Here is a 24,598-nt window from a genome sequence, read left to right as displayed (position 1 = left end):
CACAGCCCTGTGCCTGCACAGAGCCTGTCCCCATCCCCTGGCAGTGCGGTGGGGACACAGCAGAGAGGTTTAGAGGGTCCTTCACTCAACAGATATTTCTGACGGCAGAATAGCATCACCACTGCGAGGAGTCATGGATGTGGTTGTTTCCATACAGCAATAAAATGTTATCAGTGGGACTCCAAGTGCTTTTCCCCGCTTGACTCCAGTGCACCAGGCAGGCCTGGCAGAGGAGTGGCTGTCAGTGCAGGTAGGGGCACGGCGGTCCTGCTGTGCTCCTTCCCACAGCGGTTCCCATCGAATATCTATGGGGATGATTTACGTGATGACATTTGGAGGAAGGGACACAGGCATGTTGCACCGCTCATTTCAGAAGGTCGGGATGAGGGGAAGGCACCTCACACCTCACAGAGCCCGGAGGGTGACCCATGGCACCAGAGGACACGGCCATGAGCACTGTGCCATACTTGGAGGTGGCCACTGCCCTCGGGATGTCCCAGCGCCGGGCCCTCTGCAAACCAGAGAAGCCACAGAGCCACCAGCCCAGCAATCAGCCCCAGCCCACTGCGGAAGGACCGAGCAAAACCTCGTGGAGAGCGGAAAACCAAAGGACAGAGCGCACTCCTTACCAGAATAGCCTCCCGAGGACTTGATGTACATCTGCCCGTACTGCTCCTCCACCATGGTGTCGTACGCCTCGTCGTCCTCCTCATCCTCCTCGTTGTGGTAGGACGTGGGGCTGTCGGTGGTGGGAATGCTGCTGGCGCCGGGGCTGGTGCGCTCCCCCTGCGAGTACTGCACCTGCTGCACGGTAGGCAGGAGGGAGGCCAGGTTGGGCACCCCGTAGTAGGAGACACGCGACAGCTTCAGCGGGCCGGCAGCAGGGCCTGCTCCTGCGGGGCCATCGCGCACGCCCGGCTCCAGGGGCCGCTTGGCGGGTAGGCCCGGCACGGCGGCCGGCGGCAGCTCCAGGCTCTCGTGCTTGACGCGGGTGAGGAGCGGGATGGGCATGGAGGGGGACATGACGTAGGGCGCCGAGGCCGACTGCAGCTGGTTGCAGGGGCTCTGCGGCTCTGAGGAGGGGTCTTCGATCATGGCGGTCTGAGAGTCACAGTGGGGCGAGCTCACCTTGAACATCAAGTCTGTCCCCTTCTCCACGATGTGCTGGATCTGCAGGAAGCCCGCCGTGTACATCACCACCAGCTGCTCGCTGGCCGCCATGGTGAGCTTGCCGGTGTAGCAAAAGGAGAGGATCTGCTGGAAGCAAGCAGGGGGCACCGTCCCCGGCAGCTCAAAGGCGTTTTTGCTGTTCCCACTGAACAAGTCTCGGAAGTAGAGGCTGCTGGCAGCCAGCACGGCACGGTGCGCCTTGAAGGCCTGGCCCTTCACCACGATGGAGACATCGCAGTACAGCCCCAGCAGGCGCTGCTCGTTCAGGCAGCCCAGCACGGTGTTCCCAAAGTTGGGAATCTCTATGTGCAACATCTGCGACATGGCTCAGGATCCGCCGGAGCTCCTCAGGCATTCAACGCAGGGGTATCCAAAGTAGGGCACATCTGAAAAAGGGAGAAGGCAGGGAGAGAGGAACAGTGTTTTCAGGCAGCTCGGAGGCACACGGTAACACCGAAGGCTCCGAGCCGTGGTTGGAGCCAACGCAGCAGAGCAATGCCTTATAAAATCGCTTATCGACGCTCTTAAACAACGCTCACGGAGGATAGCGAGGGATGTTCCAAAACTCAAACATTCCCTTAAAGTTGCGGTCTGTTTAAATAAACCCCACTGATTTATTCCCCCGGGGGTTTACTTTATGCAGGAAAATGTGACCCATAATGGGAGAGGAGAGCACAGCAAAGCGCACGGAGAGCAGACAGACCTTGGGCAGCGTTATATAAGGAGCACCACCAGCACCGCCGGCTACACTGAAACTATAGAAGAGGCATTCACGAAGCAAAGTGCCATTTTGCCCGAGATAAAGGCAGGGTTCCGTCAGTGCTCCGTCTCAAAGCACTTTCTAAAGCAACCTTCACATCTGCACCAGAAAGAGGAAGCATTTCAACAGTTAAACCCTTTCCCAACAGAATGAACCCCAAACAAAACACCGCTTATCTCACACACTGCGGCAGAGCGGGTGCCGCCAGGGCACCGTCCCCACAGCACAGCCCCGGTGTGGGGGTCCCGGCCGAGGCCAGCCCAGGGCAGCCCCCATCTGCAGTACCTCGGGGCCGCGGGGCCGCTCACATCCTCAATAAACGTGATGGGCGCGTGGAGCCGCTGCGCAAAGCTGTGCGCTGCCGAGGCGGTCAGCATCAGTGCCTCCTGTGCACCACAACTCCGGCAAAGCAAAGCACTGCGCATTCAGCAGCTCACAGCCGTAGCCCAGGACACCCCCACCCCCCTCCAGGCTCCACGCAGCGGTCCGGCAGGTAGAAAACGACTGAAAATCCCAATTGCCGTCAATGCTGCTGAGTACAGACTGTGGTTAAGGAGGACTGAAAGCCCCGGAGAACATCACTTTAAAAACAAACAAACAAACAAACTGAAGTGAATCCGAGAAAGATTGGGGAAGGAAAAAAAAAAAAAAATCTGCTCTTTAAAGAAAATAACCCACAAAGAGCTGCTCTGTTCCCAGCGCCGGGGGAAAAAGAAACAACAAAAGTCCTATCCGCAAGGCCACGGGGTAACAGGAAGAAAAGGGAACGCTCGGAGCCAATTTCATTCTATCTGCACGGTTCAATAAAACCCTCCCGAGCGAGGAAGTTGGCGGCCCCCCCCGCCAGCCGGGCACGTACCTTCCAGCCGTGTCCGGGGGTCCCCTGCCCTCCTCTCACCCCGCACTGCGCGGGGACGCCGAGCGCTCGGGGGAGGAAAGCAGCGCGGAGCCCTTCGCTTCTATCTGCTGGAGCTCAAGCTCTTACCAAGTCAAATCTCCACGGCAGTGCATAGCATCTAAATGAATAGGCCGGATGCAGATTAACATTCAGGCTGCTCTCTGCGATGAATAGAGCCCTTTGATTAGGGACCTGAAGTAAATGCCAGTTTCAAACCGAAGCTTTAAAAACAGAGAAATATCAGTGCCAGAGGAATGCTCTCAGTGTTGGTACAAGACAGACTTTTGATGAGTCACTGCAATGCAAACAAAGATGGCAGAAATACTGTACTGTATGCTGATGAAATGCTTAGTGGTGCCACGGCAACTGAGACAGGTTTTAAATTTATAGTGCAGTTTTGCATATGAATTACGCTGTAAACTGCCTCCCCTGCCATCTAGTACATCCAGAGTGTCAAAGCATTTAAACTATTCCAAACAGTCTGCAGCGCTGGCACTGCTGCTGGTGACTCCTCGGGCTGGGGAAGGGGTGGCGAGCCCAGCATCCCACAGCCGGCATCCCCACACTGAGCCTAGCACCCCCACAACGAGCCCAGCATCCCCACAAGGAGCCCCACACTGAGCTCAGCATCCCCACACTGAGCCCCACATTCAGCTCCAGCATCCTGCATCTCTATACCATGCACCCCAGCATCCCCACTCTGAGCCTAGCATCCCACAACTGGCATCCCCACACTGATCCCCAGCATCCTGCATCCCTAGATCCTGTACCCCAGCATCCCCACTCTGAGCCCCACACTGAGCCACAGCTTCCCCACACTCAGCCCCATACTGAACCACAGCAGCCTGCACCCCAGCATCTCCACACTGAGCCCAGCATCCTGCAGCCAGCATCCCCACACCCAGCCCCACACTGAGCCACAGCACCCTATCACCCCCACACTGAGCCCCAGCATCCCACACCCCAGCATCCTGCAGCCCAATACCCCACACCGCAGCACCCTGAGCCCATTATCCCACACTGAGTCCCAGCAGCCCCGCACCCAAGCACCCCACACCACCCCAGTGCCACCACCCCAAAGGGGCAGGCTGGAGTGCCCGGGGCACTGTGAAATAAAGGTGCTCTGTGGGCAGCCGCAGGCACGATCCACCTCCCTCCCACCCCCCCTCCCATAACATACAAGAAAGCCTTTCAAATGCAGGAAAAATGTTTACCCCTTGGGGAAAGCTTCTTTCAGTCTGTGGCTGAATCCACTAAAAGCAAATCCATTTGCTTAAGTAATGAAATCCTAGTCACATTGTCTCCTGGATTCAGATTTTAAATTACCTTCGCGTTTATTGAGCATGTTTGGTGCTATTTTCTGGGAAAGAGGGTGGGGCCTCACTTTGCTTACTTATCTCCCTGCCCAGAGCATTTTGATTTCGATTACTGCTCCAGGATCTGTTCCGATGGCACTGCTCAGATGGTCGCAGGCAGGGAAAAATTAGCAGATTAAAGGCCATGGCACTCTTAGGCAAGGATGGGGCGGGGAGAACGGACACGGGCTGCAGAGCTCCCGCTCAACCCCTCCCCATTTTTGCACACACGGCTCCGATTCTCCTGCCCTGGTGCCTATGGGGTGCATTAAGTTCTGCCCCAGTGTCTGCGTGGGGCATTGAGTTCCACTCAGGAATGGCAGTGAGCTGCTGCTGTGCACCCGGCTGTCCTCACTGCACACAGGGCACGGACCTATGGGTACCAGTGTGCCCCCAGCACCAGGAGGCACCGATGGGGTTCCCGTGTGCCACATAGGGGGGTCAGAACCGGTGGGATAGATAGGAATTGTTCACATTGCTTAGAATTTGCTCTACAAACAACCACGTCTCAAAACATCACCAAAACCGGGTCGGTTTCTGGATACGCTACCCAGGAATGCAGGCAAATCCCAGTGAGCTTTTGAGAGCCCAAATGACTGCGAGGGGAGCCCAGGGCTGTTGTTTTGCTTCCTCCTCCTCTTTTCCATCACCTCCCTATGGCAGGACTATTGGTAACCAAATAAATAGGGCCAAGGCAGTCCTAAAGCCGAGCAGAACCTGTTCCCCATCGGACCTCCCACCCCTACAACCGACAGCCACAAGTCAGCACCATGACCAGGCAGTGGATGCAATACAAGCGACAATGTCTAACTTCAAAAACTCCTTTTTTTTTTCTCCTTTTTTGGGTAGAAAACAGCACCAAACTGACTGGGAGCACCACTCCCACCAAACATCTACCGAGTGGCTCCAAGCCAACACAAAACCTCGGGCAAAACCCAATTAAACCAGACACCCCTAAGTACTTAAGAATCATGCAAAGTATGTGACAACCGAAGCAAGACATCGCTTTGTTTCCCAATGGAAGCCTCTTATCTGAGCCCTGACACAGCCCAGGAGAAACGGAACGTCTCTGCATGGTCCCATGAAGTCCCAGCCTTTGTCCCAGGGAGCTCATAAACATTTCAGCTGCCGCACGGTGCAGCGCTGTGAGCTCTCAGGTCCTGTGCAGGTTCACTCAGTCCTGAAGAACGTCTCCTCTCTGAGGCCTGAGAGGTCGGGGTGAGCCAACGGCAAAGAGAAAGGCATCGATCCGGAATACGATGCTGGCATCAGAGCTCCCATGGGAGTAATCAGAAATAATTAGATAATTCATTTAAATTGTCTTTTCCTTAGCCAACCTACAACGAGATCTGAAGAGTTCACTACCAACAACAACCAAAAAAGCTCAAAGAGCCCAAAAAAGGCAGAAGAGCCCTACAAAGGGTCCCTGCCCTACATCCCCATGGAAGGACAAAGGCCGCAGAGCGCTCGTGGCACAAGAGGGTGGTGAAGCCATATCCCTGGGGGCCCGGCAGTAATAGGAACCCCTCTTTTCTTCTGCAGAGGGGGAGGAGGAGGGAAAAATCAAAAGACTTAAAATAATAATAATTAAAAAAAATCCCACCCTTGGGCTCCAGGCTGCGGGGCTGGAGATGGGAGGTGCTGTAGCACCAGGATTCCCCACGGGGATGCTCAGCACCAGCCTGGCTGCAGCTGCAGGGCTGGGGCTGCGTCCCCCCTTGTAATGACAGGATAAGAAGGGACCGGGTCAGCCAAAGTGCCTGCGCTGGGCAGGGGCTGCCAGCCAAGGGCCGGGTGGGGAGCAGCTGAGCTGCAGCACCGCAACTGCAGCCCTGCAGTGAGAGCAGCGAGCGGGGAGCAGCGCTGAGCCCCAACCCCTGCAGCAGTGAGCGGCTCCTGGCTTAGCGAGGCAAAACGCACAGCTTGGCGAGGAGCAACGCGCACAGAGAGAGCTGGAAGGCAGCACGGGAAGCAGAGCAGGGCAGGGCAGAGCAGCGCTGGTGTCAGCGGCGGCACACAGCTCCCAATGCCCGCAAGGTGAGTGGCAGCGCCGGGTCAGCCCTCCGGGCAGCTCCCACCTCGCTGTGCCACTGCCGGCACCGGCGATTCCTTTGGCTTTTTTCTTGTTTCCCATCGCTGCTTTAAAGAGCTCTGAAGCAAGGACATGCAAGAATAGAAAAGGCAACAAGGATTTTTTTTTTCCTTTTTTCTTTTCTTTTCTTTTTTTTTTTTTTTGCAGCTTGCTACAGGGAAAGGGGTGAAGGAGAGGCAGGGACGGGAAATCAAACTATGCTGCAGGATTTGGGGCTGTTCCAACCTAACAAAGCAGCCGGGTGACCCCGAGGAGCAGCAGAAAGCACCCGGAGCCCCTCCGCCACCGCTGCAGCACGCGCTTCCTGCATCCATCCATCCCAAGGCAGCCCGCAGTAACGCAGCAGAAAGACAAGGGTCATGCTGAGCCGCATCCTCCTCGCACACAACAGCCGAGCGGCAGCACCGAACATGCATGGCTCAGCCGTGCCGCCACGCCACGCCGGAACGGAGAGCCTTAAAATAAGGTAAATATCTTAAAAGGTCAATTAGAAGAGCTTACAGCACAGCAGCGCCGCTCCTTGCGAGAGCTCATTACCTAGTATGGTGGAGCTGCTGCCTGCTGGCTTTTTTTTCTTGTGCAAGTTAGTCTGTGAGTCAGCATTAACACACATGAGGACATCAGGAATACTGCCGAGTTCTGATGCAATGGAGGTTGTAAAAAAAAAAGAAAGCCGTGCTCCGTTTGGACAGGAGCCGATAATTCCATTGCTTTACTTCTCAATTACTGCATAGCCTACCGCTACCAAACTGCAGAGGGCAGGGAAACTTTGCTCCCATCTCTGCCTCCGATGAATGACTTTTGCCTGCAGATCTGTCCCCTCGCTTTAATAAGGCCAGGCAGTCGGGATGATGCCATTAACCCTTTGAGGACAGTGCGTCCCTGCAGCTCCGGAGCGCTGCGCTCCCGGAGGAATTTTAGCACCAGGGAACGACGCTGCCAAAAAGTTCTGGCGAAGGAAAATGTTTCTACATTAAACTTTTAGTGCTCTCTTAAAGTGAAGCTACAATTGCATCTGAGCTTGATCCTTAATGGAAAGATAAGCTTGCAGATAAAGAAGGTGCACAATGCGGGGCTGGAGGTGCCTGAAGGGCGGTCCCATCCCCTCGCCCCACTGCAGCCCCACAGCACTGCATGCACCCACAGCCCCCGAGCAGACACATGGATGTTCGTGCAGCAGAGGCAGCGCCAACCTCCCGTAGGATCACAGGGTCATTCAGGTCGGAAAATCCCTCTCAGATCCCCAAGCCCACCCCCAACCCACTGCACCACCCCGTGCCAGTGCTGACCACTCCATCTGAGGAGCACTGTTTGCTGACACCCAACCCGACCCTCCCCTGGCACACGTGGGCCGTCACCTCTCATCCCAGCGCTGCCACCTGGGAGCAGAGGCCGACCCCACCTTGCCACGACCTCCTTCCAGGAGCTGTAGCAGCGATGAGGTCTCCCCTCAGCCCCTCTCCTCCACGCTGACCCATCCCACAGCGCTGTGCTCCGACCCATCACAGCTCCTGCCCATCTCTGGACACACCTGGGGCCCCAATGTGTTTCTGGCAGCGAGGGGCCCCAGCACCGAACAGAGCACTGCAGGTGCACAGCAACGATCACCTTCTGCTGACTGCACTACTTCTGACACAAGCCAGGATGCCGCTGGCTCCTTGGCCACCCTGGCACACTGCTGGCTCATGTTCATGTGACGCTGCAGATGGAACGGAGCCTAATACCAACAAGCACACGTCAGCCCATCAACAGGATGTACAATTAATGATTATGGATAAATAATCCAGCTGATCACAAGTCGATTCCAAACCCCTATTTGGTTTGTTGGTTGGTTTTTCTATGCGCGGCCACAAGCACCAACAGATCCTTCTTTTCTGTAATACACAAGCACAGGGCTATCTGTGGCTGTTACAGGAGGAGGACCCCCAGCCCCACAGGCCAGCAGCCCCTCTGCAGCCTGGAGCCACATGCTGAGCCCAGGACTGTGCTGGGCAATGCAGGACGCTGCATACAGATGAGTTTTAAGGGACAAAAAGCCCTGGTGGCAGCTCCTGGGCCCAATTCTCACGTGCCAAACTTCCCAACTGCTGCAGAGCAGCTCGACGGCATTTCAAAAGAATTCCTGCTCTGTTTTGAATACTGCTGACAATCTTCTCTGTCAAAATCTGTAATTTAAATCCCTCGGAGGCAGAAGCACGCTGCTCCCCAGGGCACTCCCTGCCCCCCCCCCATGCAACACACTGATCCCACAGCCCATCCCCTGCACCCACAGTGTGTCCCGCTGCACCCGCAGCCCCATCTGAAGCCACACAGCCCCGCACTGCCCGGAATGCAGGGCCGCTCTCCATGTCACTTCAGATGTGTCAACAAACCCAAAATAATGCTATGTAAATAGGTCTGAGTGGTGAGAACAGCAAGATCCCTTCCCTCGGGCTCGCAGTCATAGGAAGCCGCCCCATTTTGGCTGAGACACATTGAAGGTTCCCTCCTGGTGCTGCAGAGCACCTTGAAAGGTCGGCGATGGCACTGCAGCAGGCGATGTGGGCTGCCCTAGAGAGAAGGGGAACACGGCCTGCGCCCCTACCCAACTCCTTAACGGCGGTGGTACTTTGTAACATGCTCTGATCTTTAATATTCATAGCTTGCTCCATTTGCATATCATGCCATAAATAGTTGAAGCAGAGGTAAAACACAAAGCGCTCTACTTGCATTTCTAATTATGCCTAAAATCAAATGTAAATCACAACACAGCCAAGACAGAAGATATTAAATTTGCTGCCTCTCCATTAAAACATTAAAAAAAAAGAATAAAAATCAATCCCAAAGCAATTATTTTTTAAAAAAGAACATCCAAAAGGGTTTCTAAGCATGTGCAGCCATACGACCCTGTTCTAGGAGCAGGGTCCACACCAGCATCCTGCACCCAAACCTGCACCAACACCGCAGCCGTGTGCTCAACTGCGGGCTTTGGAAAACAAAAGCAGCTCTTTGGGGAGCCTTAACCACGAAGGGGTGAGCCTGAAGGATGGGCTCAGCCATCACAGTGCCCGGCTGGGACCTCCCCAGCACACCCAGCTCCGTGCATAGCGGGGATGCTGGAGGTGATTCCCACACCGCCACCTATGGGGTCATCCCATTCAGATCCTCACGGCTCCCAGAACCACACACACCACGCACTGCGTGTGTACAGCACTGCTGTGCTCTGCCCCACCCCTGCCCTGCACCACGACCCCATTGCTGGAGGGCTCCGAGCCCTTTGCCAGCCCAACAACCAGCGCTGCTCCCCCCCGCTGCCAGCTCAACACAAACACTGCGTGTGTTCCATTACCCAGCGAAAGCATCTTTCCTGCAGTATCCACCTCCAAAGAATTCCAGAGAGGTAATTACATTTAACCCCAAAAGGTGAGCGTTTACTCCCTTTTCCCAGTTAATGCAGCTGGCATTGAGGGAGAAGTGAAAGTGAGCCGCTCAGCGTGCAGAGCTTTCCTTTTGCTGTTCATATGTACCCTGGCATTTTGCCCGGACCTATTTTTAAGCCCATTTACTAGAAATCCCACAAATTAAAGGAAATACGGATAATGTTGTAAGAATCCTTTGGGCCAAATAAAAGCTACACATAATTTTCCTTGTGCATCAGACTAAGATCCTTAACCACAAAAACCAGATTTCCCCAAAGCTCTTTTGCAACAGCGAGAGAATCTTGTTTTGTAAAAAGTTGCTTTGATTCACGGCGGGATTACACGGCAGCAGCACTAAACCTCCCCTCTGCTGCTCCCCTGTCCTGGCCCTGCATGGAATGCACCACGGAAAGATGGCACTGGGTCAGGGCATGGGGACAGGTGTGGGGATGGGGCACGGGGACAGTGCCACTGAGATGCCCCAGGTTCCCTCTGCCCGCATCCATCCCATCCTGCCTTTGGGATGCAGGAGCAGCCTGGGGCTGAGCAGGAAAGGTGCTCATGGGAGAATGGGAGATGGTCAGATTCGAGTTTTCCAGGATTCGAGGGTACTTCAAAAATAGTCATCTTATGTAAAAAAAAAACCAACAAAATCCTATGCCCTGTATGCGTGTATACACGTAATTCTATAGTTATCTCAGGGTCTCCCATAAGGTGAGCAGAAGGAGCAACACAAAGACAAGGAAGGGATCCTTCTGCAGGCAGCCCCAGTGCTGCAGGGTGGTGCTGCTATGGGTCGGGGGTCCCTCCTTGCCCCTCCTTACCCCTCTCCTATGCACACAAACAGAACTGCTATGGCAAAGCCACTCCCTGTGCCTTCAGCAGATAGGAGTGAAGTGAGAAGCAATAAGCAAGTCCAGCCTGGGGTTGGGACAGAGGCAGCAGATTTGTGCTGGCCCCAGGGAGGGACTTCAGCTGGAGCGAAGCACAGGTGTAACAAACAAACAAACAGCACAGGAGATTTAAAGAGAAACCAGCAACCAGGCAGGTTTCAATGCAATTCCTAACACAAGCACTGGCACGGGATGCCCAGAGAGGTGATGGTTCCCCATCCCTGCAGACACCCGAGGTTGGGGGACGGGGCTCTGAGCACCTGGTGGAGCTGTGGGTGTCCCTGAGCACTGCAGGGAGAGGGACCAGATGGCCTTTAAGGGTCCCTTCCAACTCAAACAACTCTGTGGTTCTAAGCAGACAAAGCCCCCAGCCACACCAACCCTATGTCACAGCGAGGTGAAGCCGTCCCTTCTAAAGCTGCCTCTCTCTTTGCTCTTGCTCATCCCCAGCACTGGAAATGTCCTCCTCGCAAACACTTCAGCCTCCTTTTGAAGAGAAACATAAAAATAATGCATGGGAATAAACACTCTCCTTCCACAGAAGCACAGAACTGAGCAGTTCAACACGCAACTTTGGGAACTTCTCCAAGATTTATATGTTGTGCATGAAAAGCAAATGGCTTTTTCCTGCCTGGGAAAATACTGAAGTGCCACATTCAGGAGGCCAAACGCGTGCACTGCTGCCTGGTGCTGCACCTCGGATGGAGCCCCAGTGCTGGGCTGACCCCCCCGGCCTCACTCCCTGCCTCACCAGACAGCCGAGCTCTTGGCACCCCTCTGCTTTTTGCAGCAACGCGCTGAGCGATTTCTCTCTCTATTTTTTTCCCATTTCTTTCTATATTCTTTAAATCTTTCTGACCAGTTAGACCAGAACCATCCCAATTGCAAAATCCAGGAAATCTGCCGCAACGCCCTGCAATACTTACGAGGCCATTAGCCAGAAACCTCAAACAAATAAGTTGTGTTTTCTTTTTTCTGCTACACCATGCTAACCACCAAGTATTAACCCATTGCTCAGGGAACAACATCTGCAGCAATCACTTCCTGATTTAGGAGCAGGGAGATTTGCTGCAGCAGCTCCTATCCATGGCTACAGCACGGCCACTCCGTGGGCACAGCGCACGGCTCCATGGACCCACAGCACTGAAACTGGGATTACTGGGATTGGCTTCTGTGAGACCCAAACGGCCTCAGCAATAAATCACAGCACGGGGCAGGACAGTTCCTGGGCTGGGAAGAAGAAAGACACCTCTGAGCAGCAAAGCTGCAAACTGGGTTCGGTATCAAACCTCTGCATTCACACAGTGTTTTGTTTTGGGCTTTTTTTTTTCTTTTTTTTTCCATGGGAAGATGTCAAAATACAAGAAAAATATAAGAAAAAATAAGGTTTGTGATCCAGTACAGGAAGCAGCTATCACCTGCAGACAAACGCAGGCAGAGCACGGTGACAACAGCAGCGCACAGCCAGCACCCATCGGCAGCAACGCGCTGCAACACCTTTCCTTATTGCACGCTGAAACAGCAGCCAGGGCTGTGTGTTATTTATGATAACTCATTCCCTCTCCCTGCCTCTCCCTTTCCCCCATCCTAAAAAGCCAATAAAATAAAACAAAGTGCTTCCTTTGGGGAACACAGCGGCAGTAACAGCGCTCCCATCTGTTGCTGAGCACTGGGGAGGAAACAGAGTGCGGGGCTGAGAGTCAAAGGTCTGCAGGGCTCTATTGAGAAAGGGAGCCCAGCATCATCCCAGCAATGGGAGACGATTCTGAACCACCTCCTGAATCTTTTAACGAGCTCTGGAGGTAAATATGTTAATTTGACTTCAATCACAGTTCGGGGAGGGGAGAAAAAAAAGCACACCGTATGAGTTGAGGGGATCGAGTCTTAAAACTATTCATGCGTTGCTGCATATTTGATGCTCAGCAAATAAAGTTCCAAGGTTCTATAAGGAGAAATTATTCTGAGTAAGCAATAATGAGGCGCGTTATATCGGGCGGATACTAATGGTAATCTATTATTAAAATGGAAGAGTTACAGCAGCTCCATCTCGAGCACCTCGCCGTCCCCCCTCCCACTGCCACACTGCTCCGGGCTGTGCGGGCACCAAAGAACAAAGAGGTGCCCAGCTGGCACCTGGCGACCCCACTGAGCCCCATTCCTCTGCCTGCTATGCTGGAGTGTTGCTGGTCCAGCACTGCTGACCCAAACTGCCAGCAGGACATTGAGACGGGTGGCCAGGCAGGACCAGCACCTGCTCTGCTTCGGGTCCTGCCTGGGGTTGGGGGGCTCTGGGGACCCCCACACAGTGCGTGGGGCTGCACGGTCCTTTGTGGGCAGTGCCCAGCACTGGGGACACATCCCAGCAATGGGTGTGCATGAGAGGTGATCAGTGGGTACGACAGCACGTGGCAACGCTGCTGCCAGGGCAGCTAGCAGCAAAAATTAATGTATATACATATATATACAGAAAGATTTCAACCCAGAGCTTTGGCTCTTTTTCCTCTTTCCTACATCCTGCAGACACCTATCAGGAGGTGCTTTTGGGGGCTGCCACTCTGAAGTGGCACAGTGCCCCCACATCCAGAAGTGGCCTCACTGGGGGCACTGCAGCCACTGTGCCCTCGTGTGTCGCTCCCAGCCCCACATGGGCATGGGGCACACAGACCCTCAGAGGGAAACAATCCCACTGCTTGCCATCCCAGTGCTTCCCATGCTACTCAAGATTACATTCTGGCTGTGTTTCAGAGAATATTACTAGCGTGCAGCAAAGTTATCTTTTAATGGAATTTTTAAGTAAGTTTAGCCCTGAAAGGCAACGCTCTGCACAAACCCAAGGATAAAGGAGCGTGCCACTGCTCTGTGCCCAGGAAGCCCACCGTGGAGCTCAGCAGCAGAGCCCTCTTGCACTGCCCATCCATGCACCCAGCCTGTGGTGTTTGCTCCCAGAAGGAAAAGCAGAAGATGCTCTCCAAAAGCAGACAATTTCAGGGCTAATTTTACCATCGCTTATGGTCGGCTTTATGACTAAGATTTCATGCTGACTATATTAATCCTGTCAAATCTCAGAGTGAGAGAGGAATGATACTGTATATTTTATGGCTGCAATAACTTCTGAGCCATTAGACATGCATGCTGACATGAAAGTAATCAAATTGATTTTTTCCCCTATTACAATGAAGAACTTTGTGTGAGCAAATAGTCTCTCTGGCAGAGGAAGGAGAGCCCGAGAGCCCTGCACTCGCTCAGGAAATTAAGAAATTCTCACAAAACGTTGTCCAAAAATGTGGCTACCCTGCATTGCTGTCACCGAAGCAGTGTGGCACATGCCTGCATTGAGCAACCGACCAACACAAACAACACGGGGAATAACGCACGGGTTTTGAAGCATCGTAAATGTTACGGCAGCCACCATTAATTGCCTTCCTGACATCAAAGGCTGCACACCCCCTGCAGCCCCATGCGGCAGCACCCCAAGCTGGGTCAGGGCAGCCCCGCAGCGTGGGGGTATCACTGGGCCACAGTGGGGTCCAGGACAGCATTTAAAAATCATTGCCTTATTTTAACGTAGATAAGTCTTTAGTTTGAAATTCCACTTGCTCTGTGGTTGGTTTTTTTAACCCAGCTCCTAATTACACTTGGAACCTTTCCTTAACTACAGCAATTACCCGACGTTATGATGTGAAACCTTTCATCTGACGGCGAAGCCCTGCAGAACGCTGTGCCACCCGCAGCGCCACGCAGGCAGATTGGGGTGACAGCCCCCAATTGGGGACAGCATCTCTGCGCCTTCAGGAACAGCTGAGGCACCCACGGCAAAGCCCACCATACACGTCAGCTGTAGGGCTGAGCCAGGCCCTGCATTTCCAGTGGCTGCAGGACAGATGTGCAATGAACACCCAACCTACACAGCCCCAGACAGGCGCTCGCTTCTGTCCCATGGACAGCAGTTATTTCTTTGACTTTCAATATGAACCTTAAACTCTCAAACCCATTTACCTGCACGCTGCCATCTGCCCAAGCACGTGCGAGGCCTGCATAACAGCCCCAGTGAAGAGGTGTATGAATTTAGTGTAACACTTAGTTGCAAAACAAAATGCTGTAGAAGCTCTGCCAATAAGGTACAGTCCTGGTTTGATGGGTTTTGTTGCTCGTTTGTTTTGTTTTCTAAAGCAAAGAGCTGCAAAAACAAACCCACAACTCTGTGCATCACTGAAGCCAACCCCAGCTCCGTGCACCTGCAGTGAGCTGCTTGCAGCACCGTGCCCCTCCTGCACTGCTGCCATGCACGCACACAAAAGGCTTTCATGCACACGCTAACCACGTTTTGGATAACTTCTTAATTCAGCTTAACTCCAATTTCAGACTCAGTGCCTTTCCCCCAGCCCAAGCTGACAGCAGCACAGACCCACACCCGTACCCACCTGAATGCACTTTGTTACCAGCTCCTCCAATGCTCCCCTCCCCAGACGAAGCGAGGGCAGCCCGGCCTGCTGCCCCACACCCGGAGCCACCTGAGCGCTCACAGCCGCCCGGCACAGAATGGGGTTATTTGTGCATTCTGCAGCACACAGAATGGGGCCCCGCGGCCAAAACGCTGTAACTGTATTCCCCAGCGCCCAACCGGTCTGGCCACAGCCGCCCCTCTCAGAACACAAGTGTGCTATTCAGCACAGGGCCCCCTCGGCCCAATTGTGACCAAATTATGCTTTAAAGTTATCAGACAAAACACCCCAACCCATCGCTTGGCCAAGGTAGACGAGGTCTCCCGGGAGAGAAGACGAACAATATCAACGAGTTTCTCATGACCTTACAGAGATTGCCATGACAACACAGTTTCAATCCTCCAAACATGGATATATTCATTTGCACCAGTGTGATTGAGAGTAATTAGAGTGAGGTTCTGCACGCTGGGGGGACCGGGAGCCACGGAGCGGCCGTGCCCGCGCACGGGAAGAGCTCACATTGAAATGGAAAGGAGGAAACCCGCAACGCTCTTTAGAGCCGGGTGACCTAATTCATTATAAGGAATGTCAGTTAGCAAACCTCTTAAATAAAACATTAAGCTGGAGGTAATTTGAAGCCTTGTGGATTTTGTTTTACTCAATTATTTTCTAATGCTTCACGTCGAAGAATAAATATGCAGAAATATTTTTAAAAAATAAAATACCCATGGTTTCATTTAATTCTTTTGCAAAAGAAATGAAGATGTTCCCTCTAAAACAAAACACCCTCCGCCACGCCAGGTTTTTAATTAAAACTTTCAAGACCTACAAGATTCCTCAAGGTTGCAATGCCTGCTCGCCTTCTGCTGGGCTGTGCCATCCCAACCCGAGGAGCTCTTCTCCTGCCAGCAGTGCCAGGACAAGGCAGGGTGCTGCCCAGCCTCCATTCACAGCCTTTGCCCAAAGAGAAGGGAAAGCAGCCATTTGTATGCAGGAGTGCTGCTCCATTCTCAAGCTGCAGCAGTTCAGGGGAGCAAACTTCTCTCTGCCCTACACGGGCATATGGCTGTGGGTACAGGCATGGCACAGCCCTGGAAGTTGCTTGCAGAGCTGCAGTTTGGGAAGATGGACAGTCAGCTCCTGCGCCAGGCTAAAAGCACCAGGGGAATGCTGGAAAGCAGAAATGAATGGCCTGGTATACCAGATTGGCCTGCTGGCCCTGCAAACACCCAGCTTGCACACCATGGCAGAGGGTGTGCAGAGAATTCCTGCAGCTCCCATCGCTCCCCAACCTGCACCCCGGGCTCAGTGAGCACGTGCAGCCATCCCAGCTGGGAGCAGGGAAGGGGAAGGCTGGATGCTCTTTGACGTGTGTTTGGCAGCAATACCGTTTTTTGCAAGGGGACAGCAGGCAGAGGTTTGCAGGAAGGCGCTCAGCAGAGCTCCTCCACCAAAAGGAAACCTCCAGGAAAGAAAAACCCAGAAATCACACACTGCTTCCTACCGCTGTGGTTACAGCGCAACACCTCACCGCTTCGATTCACCATCACAAACAACAGCTCCGTAAGCACACAGTCCTTCCTCCATAAACCACCATGCGGGCGGCAGCACACAGCAGGGCCATGGCACGGCACGGGGCTGTGGGGCTGTCCCAGCCAGCAGCACGTCCTGCTCAGATCCCATGCACTGCAGCACAGCATCACCAAGGATCCGCATCTGCCCGTTACTAGCGGGGAAAGCCTGCAGCTAGAGGTGGAGCCAGCCGGTGCCCCAGCGCCCAGACTAAGTTGCCTGATGAATGCTAACTACAGCTTGCAGCTGATTTATCTCATTTGGTTTGATTTTAAAATATTGAGTTATCTAACCAGAAGCAAAAAATAGTCTGAACGTTCTGCACGCCGCTGAAAACTCGCTCTGCCATTTCACAACGCTGTAATTCAATCTGTAGCTCCGAATGGGACCGACCTTTCTCAATCACATTTGTATTGAGAAATACCTACATGTGAGGACAAAGGATACGGTTTTTCCACAGTGACCATAAGGGTCTCAAAAAGTGGGGTTCTGCAGGGAACGACCCTCTTCCAAACTCACTGCTATCCGCAGCCTGCGAGTATTTCAGTCATTTAAGCTGGTTACAATATTTATTAGGGTCTGTTTTGGTCCATCCATCTGCGGTAAGAGCAGAAACGATAGCAGCGGGGTCTGGGTTCTGTATCAGGAGGGGCAGCTCCGATAGCATCAGCTCCTAATAAAATAAAAATCAAAAAGGAGGAGGGATGGAGATGGTGTAAATTCCCCATGACGTCAGCAGGGCTGGGATGTCCTGCAGGAATGTGCTGATGCTCAGGAACACGGAGCAGGCAGGGCTGGTGCAGCACGGGGCAGGACGGGACGCATCCCAGTGCCACCCCCTGGTGCCAGCACCCAGGATCCTCACATACTGCAGCAAGGTGAGCTGGTTACGGTGCCACGAATGCGGCACGCTGCAATGTGGGGAGCTCAGAGCAGTGCAGCACCGGCTGCAGGACTGATGCCCACCTGTAACCTCTGGGCAACGGGCCGCCAATCGGCGCCATGCTGAGCACAAAAGCTGTCCTCTCTTCCTGCACCCAGGAGGTATGAGGTCCCCCCCCCCAGCCCAGCCCCGATTTTAAAATTCATCTTTTATCAGCTTGAGTCGAGAAAACCCGGCAGAAAGGCACAAATGGATTGCGCGAGTAAGCAGAAAAACTGTTACATCTTCTGAATGTAATTCTGCCAAAAGCTTCTGCACGATTTTTTTTTGTCACGCTTTGCATTATGAAGGAAATTTCTTTTTAGTAGAACAGGAGAGCGATTTGCATAATATTCTTTGCAAGTTAATATCAGCCTCTGATAATGATCTCTGCATAATGCAAAAACGTTTGAGAAGACTGTTACAACACTAAGTAATCATATTTTAAATTATGTTTCCCTTTATAGAAAGGTGTTGCAAAAACACACAGACATGAAATCTGTCTGTTGAAGTCCTAAGAACCACCTGACCATCTTCCCACTATTCTACTGTTACATATTGCAACACCGCCTTTCAAAACCTTACAAAACAAATTACGCTGCAACAGTCTGGCTTCACAGAAGGCAGAGCTTTTTCCTGCGCCGATGCTACAGCACATTAGATTTCACAAGAGCTTCTGATGTACTGCGCGAGAGAAGCAAGGCTCCGCAAATTGAGCTGTAACACAATTAGGCACGGCACATCAGTTCGGTGCTCCTCGCGGTGCCAATGTGGGGACGGGGATGGCCACCAGGCTGGGGCAGCCAGCCGGCCGCAGGGCTGTGCATGCAGAGCCAGCAGCGAGCGTGCTGCTGGTGGCAATGGGTGCAAGGAGCGTGGGGCTGGGAGGGAGCCGTGCACGCCGCGTGCCCAGCAGCAGCTCCTGGATGTGGGCATGGAGCGCTTCCCTCCGCCGGCGTCCGACGGGGGATGTGGGTGGGAGCTAATGCACTCCTGTATTAAATGCTCAATGCGCCGCTCAGCCTTTCCAACCGCATCGCAGCGGTTTGAACCCCAGCTAACCTTCCCCAAACTAAAAGGAAGAGGCAGAGTTCAGGTCGGCTCTTGGGACAGGCCTTACACAAGGCAATGAAACCAGAGGTGGGATGCACGGCACTGAATGCCGCCACGCTGTGCCAACACTGCCGTGCCCCTGAAGGAGCCCCAGGCGCTGCCCATAGCAATCCTAGGAGGGCAGCAGGCAGTGCCAGCACAGCCCGTGTCCCCAGCACCATGCTGAGCACCGAGGGTTTGCTGGTTTTCTTATTTTGCTACCCACAAAACAAGAGCCCAGTACCTGAACAGACATGTATCAGCACGGTACAGAGATTAGACCCCATAGGTGAGCAAGAGCGGGCTCCCATAGCAGCTGCGTGCCCAGGCCTTGGTACAGACCTCCCAGTGGGGACCTGTAGGGACCCCATGGTTTTGGGACACAGAAAGGCACACTGAGGCTGCAGCTGTGCACCCCACACTACTCCCCACAGCTCTGCCCCGTGCTGCCCAGCAGCCCTTGGGGTACAGCACTGCAAATCCCTCTACATGGATCTACAAGCAGCCCACGTGCCAAAATCAGCATGGCAGTCTGGGGATGAGAGCCATCACTGTCATAAGCCTGGAGTGCAACACAGAGCAGAGCGGTCCCAGCCGGCTGCACCACGGCCCTGCTCACACTGCACAACAACAAGAGCAAAAGAAGAAGGAAATGGTTGTCAGGAGAAAGAAAAAAGACTTATTGGATTGCTCAAGATGAAATTTCCACAGATTTTATTGGACCTCTTGGATATCGATCCTGGAGTGCTTCCTTTCAGTGCCAGCAGTGCACAATGGGGTACATGGGGGGCAGCTCTGCTCTGCTCCCTCTCCTGGGCCTTCGACTGCCCACATATCGTCACAGTGAGCTTCCAACAGTGGCGCCTTTGTTCCAGCCTGCACACACCGGGCACTGCTCCGAGGTCGGAGAGAGCACAGGAAGCCCATGGAGAAAGGGGACACAGTGTGTCACCCACAGACATCACCCATGGCTATGGATGTCATCATGGGCGCTGGGAGGGGAAGGCAGGGACAGAGGTCAGACACATCCTCATCCCAGGTTCTTAAGCTATAAATTCAGGCTATGCCTAAACCCTTGGCACAATCCAGCAACATTATACATTTTAGTCTTTACCCACTTAAAAAGGAAATACAACACTGAAGATCCAGGCTTTGCCGCATGTGAGCAGCGAGCTCAGATCTGAAGACAGTGCCAACTCGGCCCCAGAGAGCTGCCACCATCCCTCCAAGCCCTGCAGGAGTCTCAGCTTCCCAATTCCTGTTTAGCTCTCCTGAGCTCCCGCTGGCAGCACAAGCACGAGCCGGGCTGCTGCTCCACTCCTCTCGGCCGCCCGCCAGCTCCCGCATCAGGATGTGCTCATCCTCTGACTTCACAGCTGCATTACTGCCTCATTAAGCAGCACACCCATCCCATTACCAAGCCAATACCCCCCCTGTCCCACACCAAGAACCACAATGTTCACTGAAGGACCGGCGCTCCCAAACTTCTGCAGCATCCCACAGACGATGTGGGAGAAAACATACAGAATCCTTCAGGAGGCATCCAGAAACCCAGCACGGCTCGGGCTGAGCAGCACAGAGTGTTCTAGATGGTCTGAAGGCTTGGCAGGGCTCGAGCGGCCCCGCACAGCCCACAGTCCTGCAGAAGTCATGGCACGGTTCCTAGGAGCTGTCTGATGAGTCAAGAAGTCCTGTTGTTCCACTCGCTGCACAGCCTGTGAATTAGCCAACCCTTCTTTTTAGCCTGCCCCAGAGCTGGGGGTGCTCTGGGCCCCATCCAAATGTTGTGTAAGCTGCTGAAAGTCTATTTAAAATAACAATAATCGTCACCAACCTCCAGAAACACCATTTTGGAGGAAGGAAAGGAGGAAAGATGAGGCTGTGATGGCAAATGGTTATCTGCCCTTCCCCTGTACCCTTCATGCACGTGCAGCAGCTTCATCTCCACGGACACCCCCCAGAGCAAAGCCAGCTTTCCAGCTCCTACTTTCCAAACTGCTTCTCCCCCTCCCTGCTTTCCTTCCCCCTCTCTTTCCAAATCCAATTATAGCACAGCTCTCTCAGCAGGGGTCAGTGTGGAATAAGAATCGCCAGAGTTAATGGACATAAGACCAAAAAAAAGATTAATGCCTAAATGGTTTCAAAAGTTGTATGATGCAGATTTCATTAAGATTTTAATTGTAACGTATCTTTTTAATCTTCTTTCGCACTAATGGTTTTATAGGCTTCAAAAAAGAAAAAAAACTGCTGACAACAAAAATATCAACACACCAAAATTAACAGACGGGACTTAGGGCTGTAATGGGAGATGAATGAAAGGCACAAAACTGTGCTAATGATGCATTAAGAGTAGAAATTGTACTGAGACAAGTGTCAAAAATTCCGCCCTACCATCGCACGTTGCAGCACACGGCTCCCATGGGGCTGAGCTCCAGCAGCAACCGGGGCAGCACTACCACTGCATGCACAGATTTATTAGGAAAGCGTGCTTTGCACATGGCAATTCATCTCATTTCTTCCCGGGGACGTACTGGAGCCAAGGGCTCGGAGAACAGCAGCAGCAGAAGTCCCCTCTCCCGCCCCACCTTGCTGGCTTTATCCCTACTCCGCACACTCAGAGCACTTATAACACCGTGCAAAATTTGTTCTTAAGCAGAAGACAATTAAACCCAGGTGGTGATGTTTCATTAAGCACAGGCATGTGTTTGTGCCCGCGTGCCAGGAGGGGCACGCACAAAGGAGGAGGTGGCTGCGGAGCAGCAAGATGAAGTTCCCCACAACTTTTCTTTGCACACAGCAGTGACCGAACGACACGCGTGCCCTGCAAGCGGGGCTGCAGCTACAGACACAACGCAAAACCTATGCCTTATTGTGCAGCCTGGTCCTTGGGAGCTCCCCAAAACCTGTGAGAAGGGCTGAGATTAACCACAGCGACATAACTGTCAGCAAACCACAGAAAGACTGACTTTGTAGTGAGAGCAACAAAAGCTACCCCGGCAGCACCCCGTGCCACTCACGCTCGCTGCCATGCAGGCTGCTCCAGCTGCTGCAGACCTGAGAAGCACTCTGGGGGATGCAGCTCAGGAGGAGCCCCTCCCTATGGGTGCTTTCCACGGCTCAAACCACCAGCCTGCAAAGCCCCTGACTGCCTCCCATGGTGTACATGCTCCCTCCACCCCCCCCAACCCCAGCACCTGGCCATTGCCTTCCACATGGGGTGCCTTGAAATGCCAGCAGCATATTTATCCACCTGCATCCTCAACCTCTTCAAAGCGTAATCCCTCCAAAGCTTAGCACCCTGAAAGCACTACGGATGGAAACATTATCACCCCTTAATTTTGCCATTGCTGCATCGCCACTAAATAGTGCCTTTTACGACATCCCTGCAAGGAATTATGGCATTCCCAACCCCTGCTCTTGTTTTTCTAATGCCTCATATAATTGGAGCGTAAATGTTTGTCCTATGACAGCGAGAACTGGCATGTAAAATATGTGCCCCCACACAATATATATAACCGAGGCTGCCATATGCTTCCCCAGTGGATATCATGATACAAACACGCTCGTGGAGCAGCGCCAGCGCTGGCACCGGCACACAGGACCCTTTCCACACAAGTGTGCTGCCACCGAGCCCATGAGCCTGACAAAGCACCAGCTCAGCTGTCCTTAACTCACAGTTCTTTGCACACACCTCTCCTCAACTGGCTGCTGAAATTCTGTCTGCACACACCCAGGGATGGCAAACATCTGGCTCTGCTCCCCGGATCGATAATCCCAAAGAGCCCTGATTGCTACAGATTGGATGCTGCAAAGAAAGAGGATTTTCCTCCTGCTTTTGCACATGATTAATAGGTCCTGATACTGGCTGGACTGCCGTGGCAGTGAGGTGAAGAGCCAGATCTCACCCCAGAGCCTATCTATGAGCACCCCGAGGTGGGCAGCCCCTCAGCACTGAGCACACAGCCATGAGCCACCTGCCCACTGACCTGGAGCAGCGGGGAGCACCCTGACAGCATGGGAGCAGCACCCCATAGCAAACCATTGCATGGGGAAGAACAGCCTGCCCAGTTCTGCCCAGCACTGATTGCCATTGCTTAGAAGTTTAGAAAGATATATATACATATACATATATATATATATTTCTTCTTCTGGAAAGCATTTCCATTTGTGCAGCCTCCGCATGCTGGTTTGGTATTGGAGGGGAGTTAGTGGCTGCTGAAGCAGCAGCAGTGATTTCTCCCCCATCCACCCACCTACAGAAAAGAAAAAATGCACTGAAATATTTGCCTCCATCCACGGGAAAGGAAACATAAAAACGTCTCTGAGATGCAACTTTTTTTTTTTTTTGTATTATTTTTTCCCCAAAGTCTGATATGGAAAACCTCCAAAACACCCGGAGCAGGAGCACAGCGAGCTCCGGGAGTGCAGGCAGGCACAGCACAGCTCCCATGCCAAGGGCCCTTTCTCTTCCTTTCCCTACATCAGCAGAGAGCTGTGCAGATCCCCAGCACTGAGCTGGGACCCCCGGGTGCCGTTCTGCCCAGCCCTGCCCGGCGTCCCTCTGTCTGTCCATCTCTCTGCCCGTCCGTCCCGCTGCCCCGGAGCCTCCACGTGGCGCAGGCGGTCCCGCAGGATGAGCATTATTACCTCTGTCCCCATTTAGGAGCAATCACATGACAAAAATGAGTGCAACACAACGCAGCTGAGCGGTCCCAGGGGCTGCTTGGCCCTGCCCAGGACCGGGCCGTTCTAACAAGTTTTCCCTTCACAGCAGCATTTGTGGGTAGAAACACTGTGCGATTTAAAGTGGTTTTTTTTTGTTATTTGTGGGGTTTTTTTTTTTTTTTTAATTTGCTGTTCTGCCTCCAAACATTTGCTTAAAAAACAAGTCGAACTTAAAAAAAAAAAATGGCTAATGAATCACAGTTCCTAGCAAATGAGCAATTGCAGTTGACACAATGAATTATGCCTGAAGCAAGCTGGGAAGCATATTTTGCAAATGATCTCATCCACAGGCAAACCTGGCATGACACTTGATTTGCTAAAAAGACACAAAGGCTGTCAAAATTCCTGTCACTTCACAAATAAAGTCAGGTAGAGAAAACCAACAGCCTCACCCTCCTTAGCATGCTTAACCTATTTCTCAATTTCTGCACTGGCTTGATTAAAAAAAGCCCTGCACGACACACACCCTAGAGGTGTTTCCACCCCGAGGAGCAGCAGCTCAGCCCCAGTGGCAGTGAAGCTGTGGGGTACAGGTGCTGGCAAAGCCGTGCTGGCTGCAGCAGGACGCAGCGCCCTGTGCCCATTTGGTGCTGTAGGGAACTCGCCGTTCAGTTTCATTTCCTCCATGCTGAATGCTTGAATGAAATGAAAGAAAATGCAACTAGAATCAAAGAAATGGGGGGGGGTGGAAGCAATGACAGCACAGCTCTCCTTTCAGTTCTCTGCCCTTCAGCATCACCGGCCCCATTCCTCGCAGCCCACCTCCTTCCCTCACTGCTACAAAGCTGCCCGGCTCACAAAACCTGGGCTAAATCCAAACGTGTGGCTGAAGCCTCATCCTAACCCCATTTTGTCAGGCCCGGGTATTTTTAAACACAGGCATTGTACCGAGCAAAGCAGCAGCACAGCCGCATCGCCGCTTCGCAGGGCTGTTTTGCTATGTTTATCCACAATCCAATGGTTCCACGCAATCCTTTAGAAAGCGTGCTCCTATCGCATCCAAGAGCCGTGCACCAATTTAAGTGCTATTATGTCAATAAAGGCAGCTTTCAAATAAAGTCCGTATCTGCAGCGCGCGCAGCCCCGCGCCGGCCCTCCCGAAGGCCTGGCAGGGAAATCTGACTTTATAATAAGGCACTCTAAAATAAATATTTCCATTCCAGCACCAGAGGGTTTGCATCCTGCCTCGGATGAGCACAGCTGGGTCCGGAGGTTTCTCTGCAGCAATCCCTGTGCAGCGCTGCAAGTGGAGCGCCCATGGGGGAGCACAGGGCAGAGC

General features: G+C 53.1%; 1 protein-coding gene and 1 long non-coding RNA gene across 2 annotated transcripts in view; one reads left to right on the top strand and one right to left on the bottom strand.

The window, feature by feature from the left end:
* The window catches only part of NACC2 (NACC family member 2), a 54,037-nt gene that overhangs the window by 11,790 nt on the left and 17,649 nt on the right, over positions 1-24,598 (bottom strand). The window contains exon 2 of the mRNA NM_001030681.2: positions 630-1,556. Coding sequence (NP_001025852.1) covers positions 630-1,494 — 865 coding nt within the window. The 5' untranslated portion in view covers positions 1,495-1,556. The remainder of the gene's footprint in view (positions 1-629; positions 1,557-24,598) is intronic.
* On the top strand, positions 6,168-12,514 carry LOC107052223. Its single transcript, XR_005840304.2, has 3 exons — positions 6,168-6,220; positions 6,423-6,741; positions 11,017-12,514. It is a non-coding gene; the product is annotated as an uncharacterized LOC107052223 (long non-coding RNA).

The sequence above is a fragment of the Gallus gallus genome, chromosome 17, assembly GCF_016699485.2.
Source record: "Gallus gallus isolate bGalGal1 chromosome 17, bGalGal1.mat.broiler.GRCg7b, whole genome shotgun sequence".
Lineage (NCBI taxonomy): Eukaryota > Metazoa > Chordata > Aves > Galliformes > Phasianidae > Gallus > Gallus gallus.
Note: the sequence above shows the minus strand (reverse complement) of the source record. Positions and strands in the feature narration are given on the sequence as shown.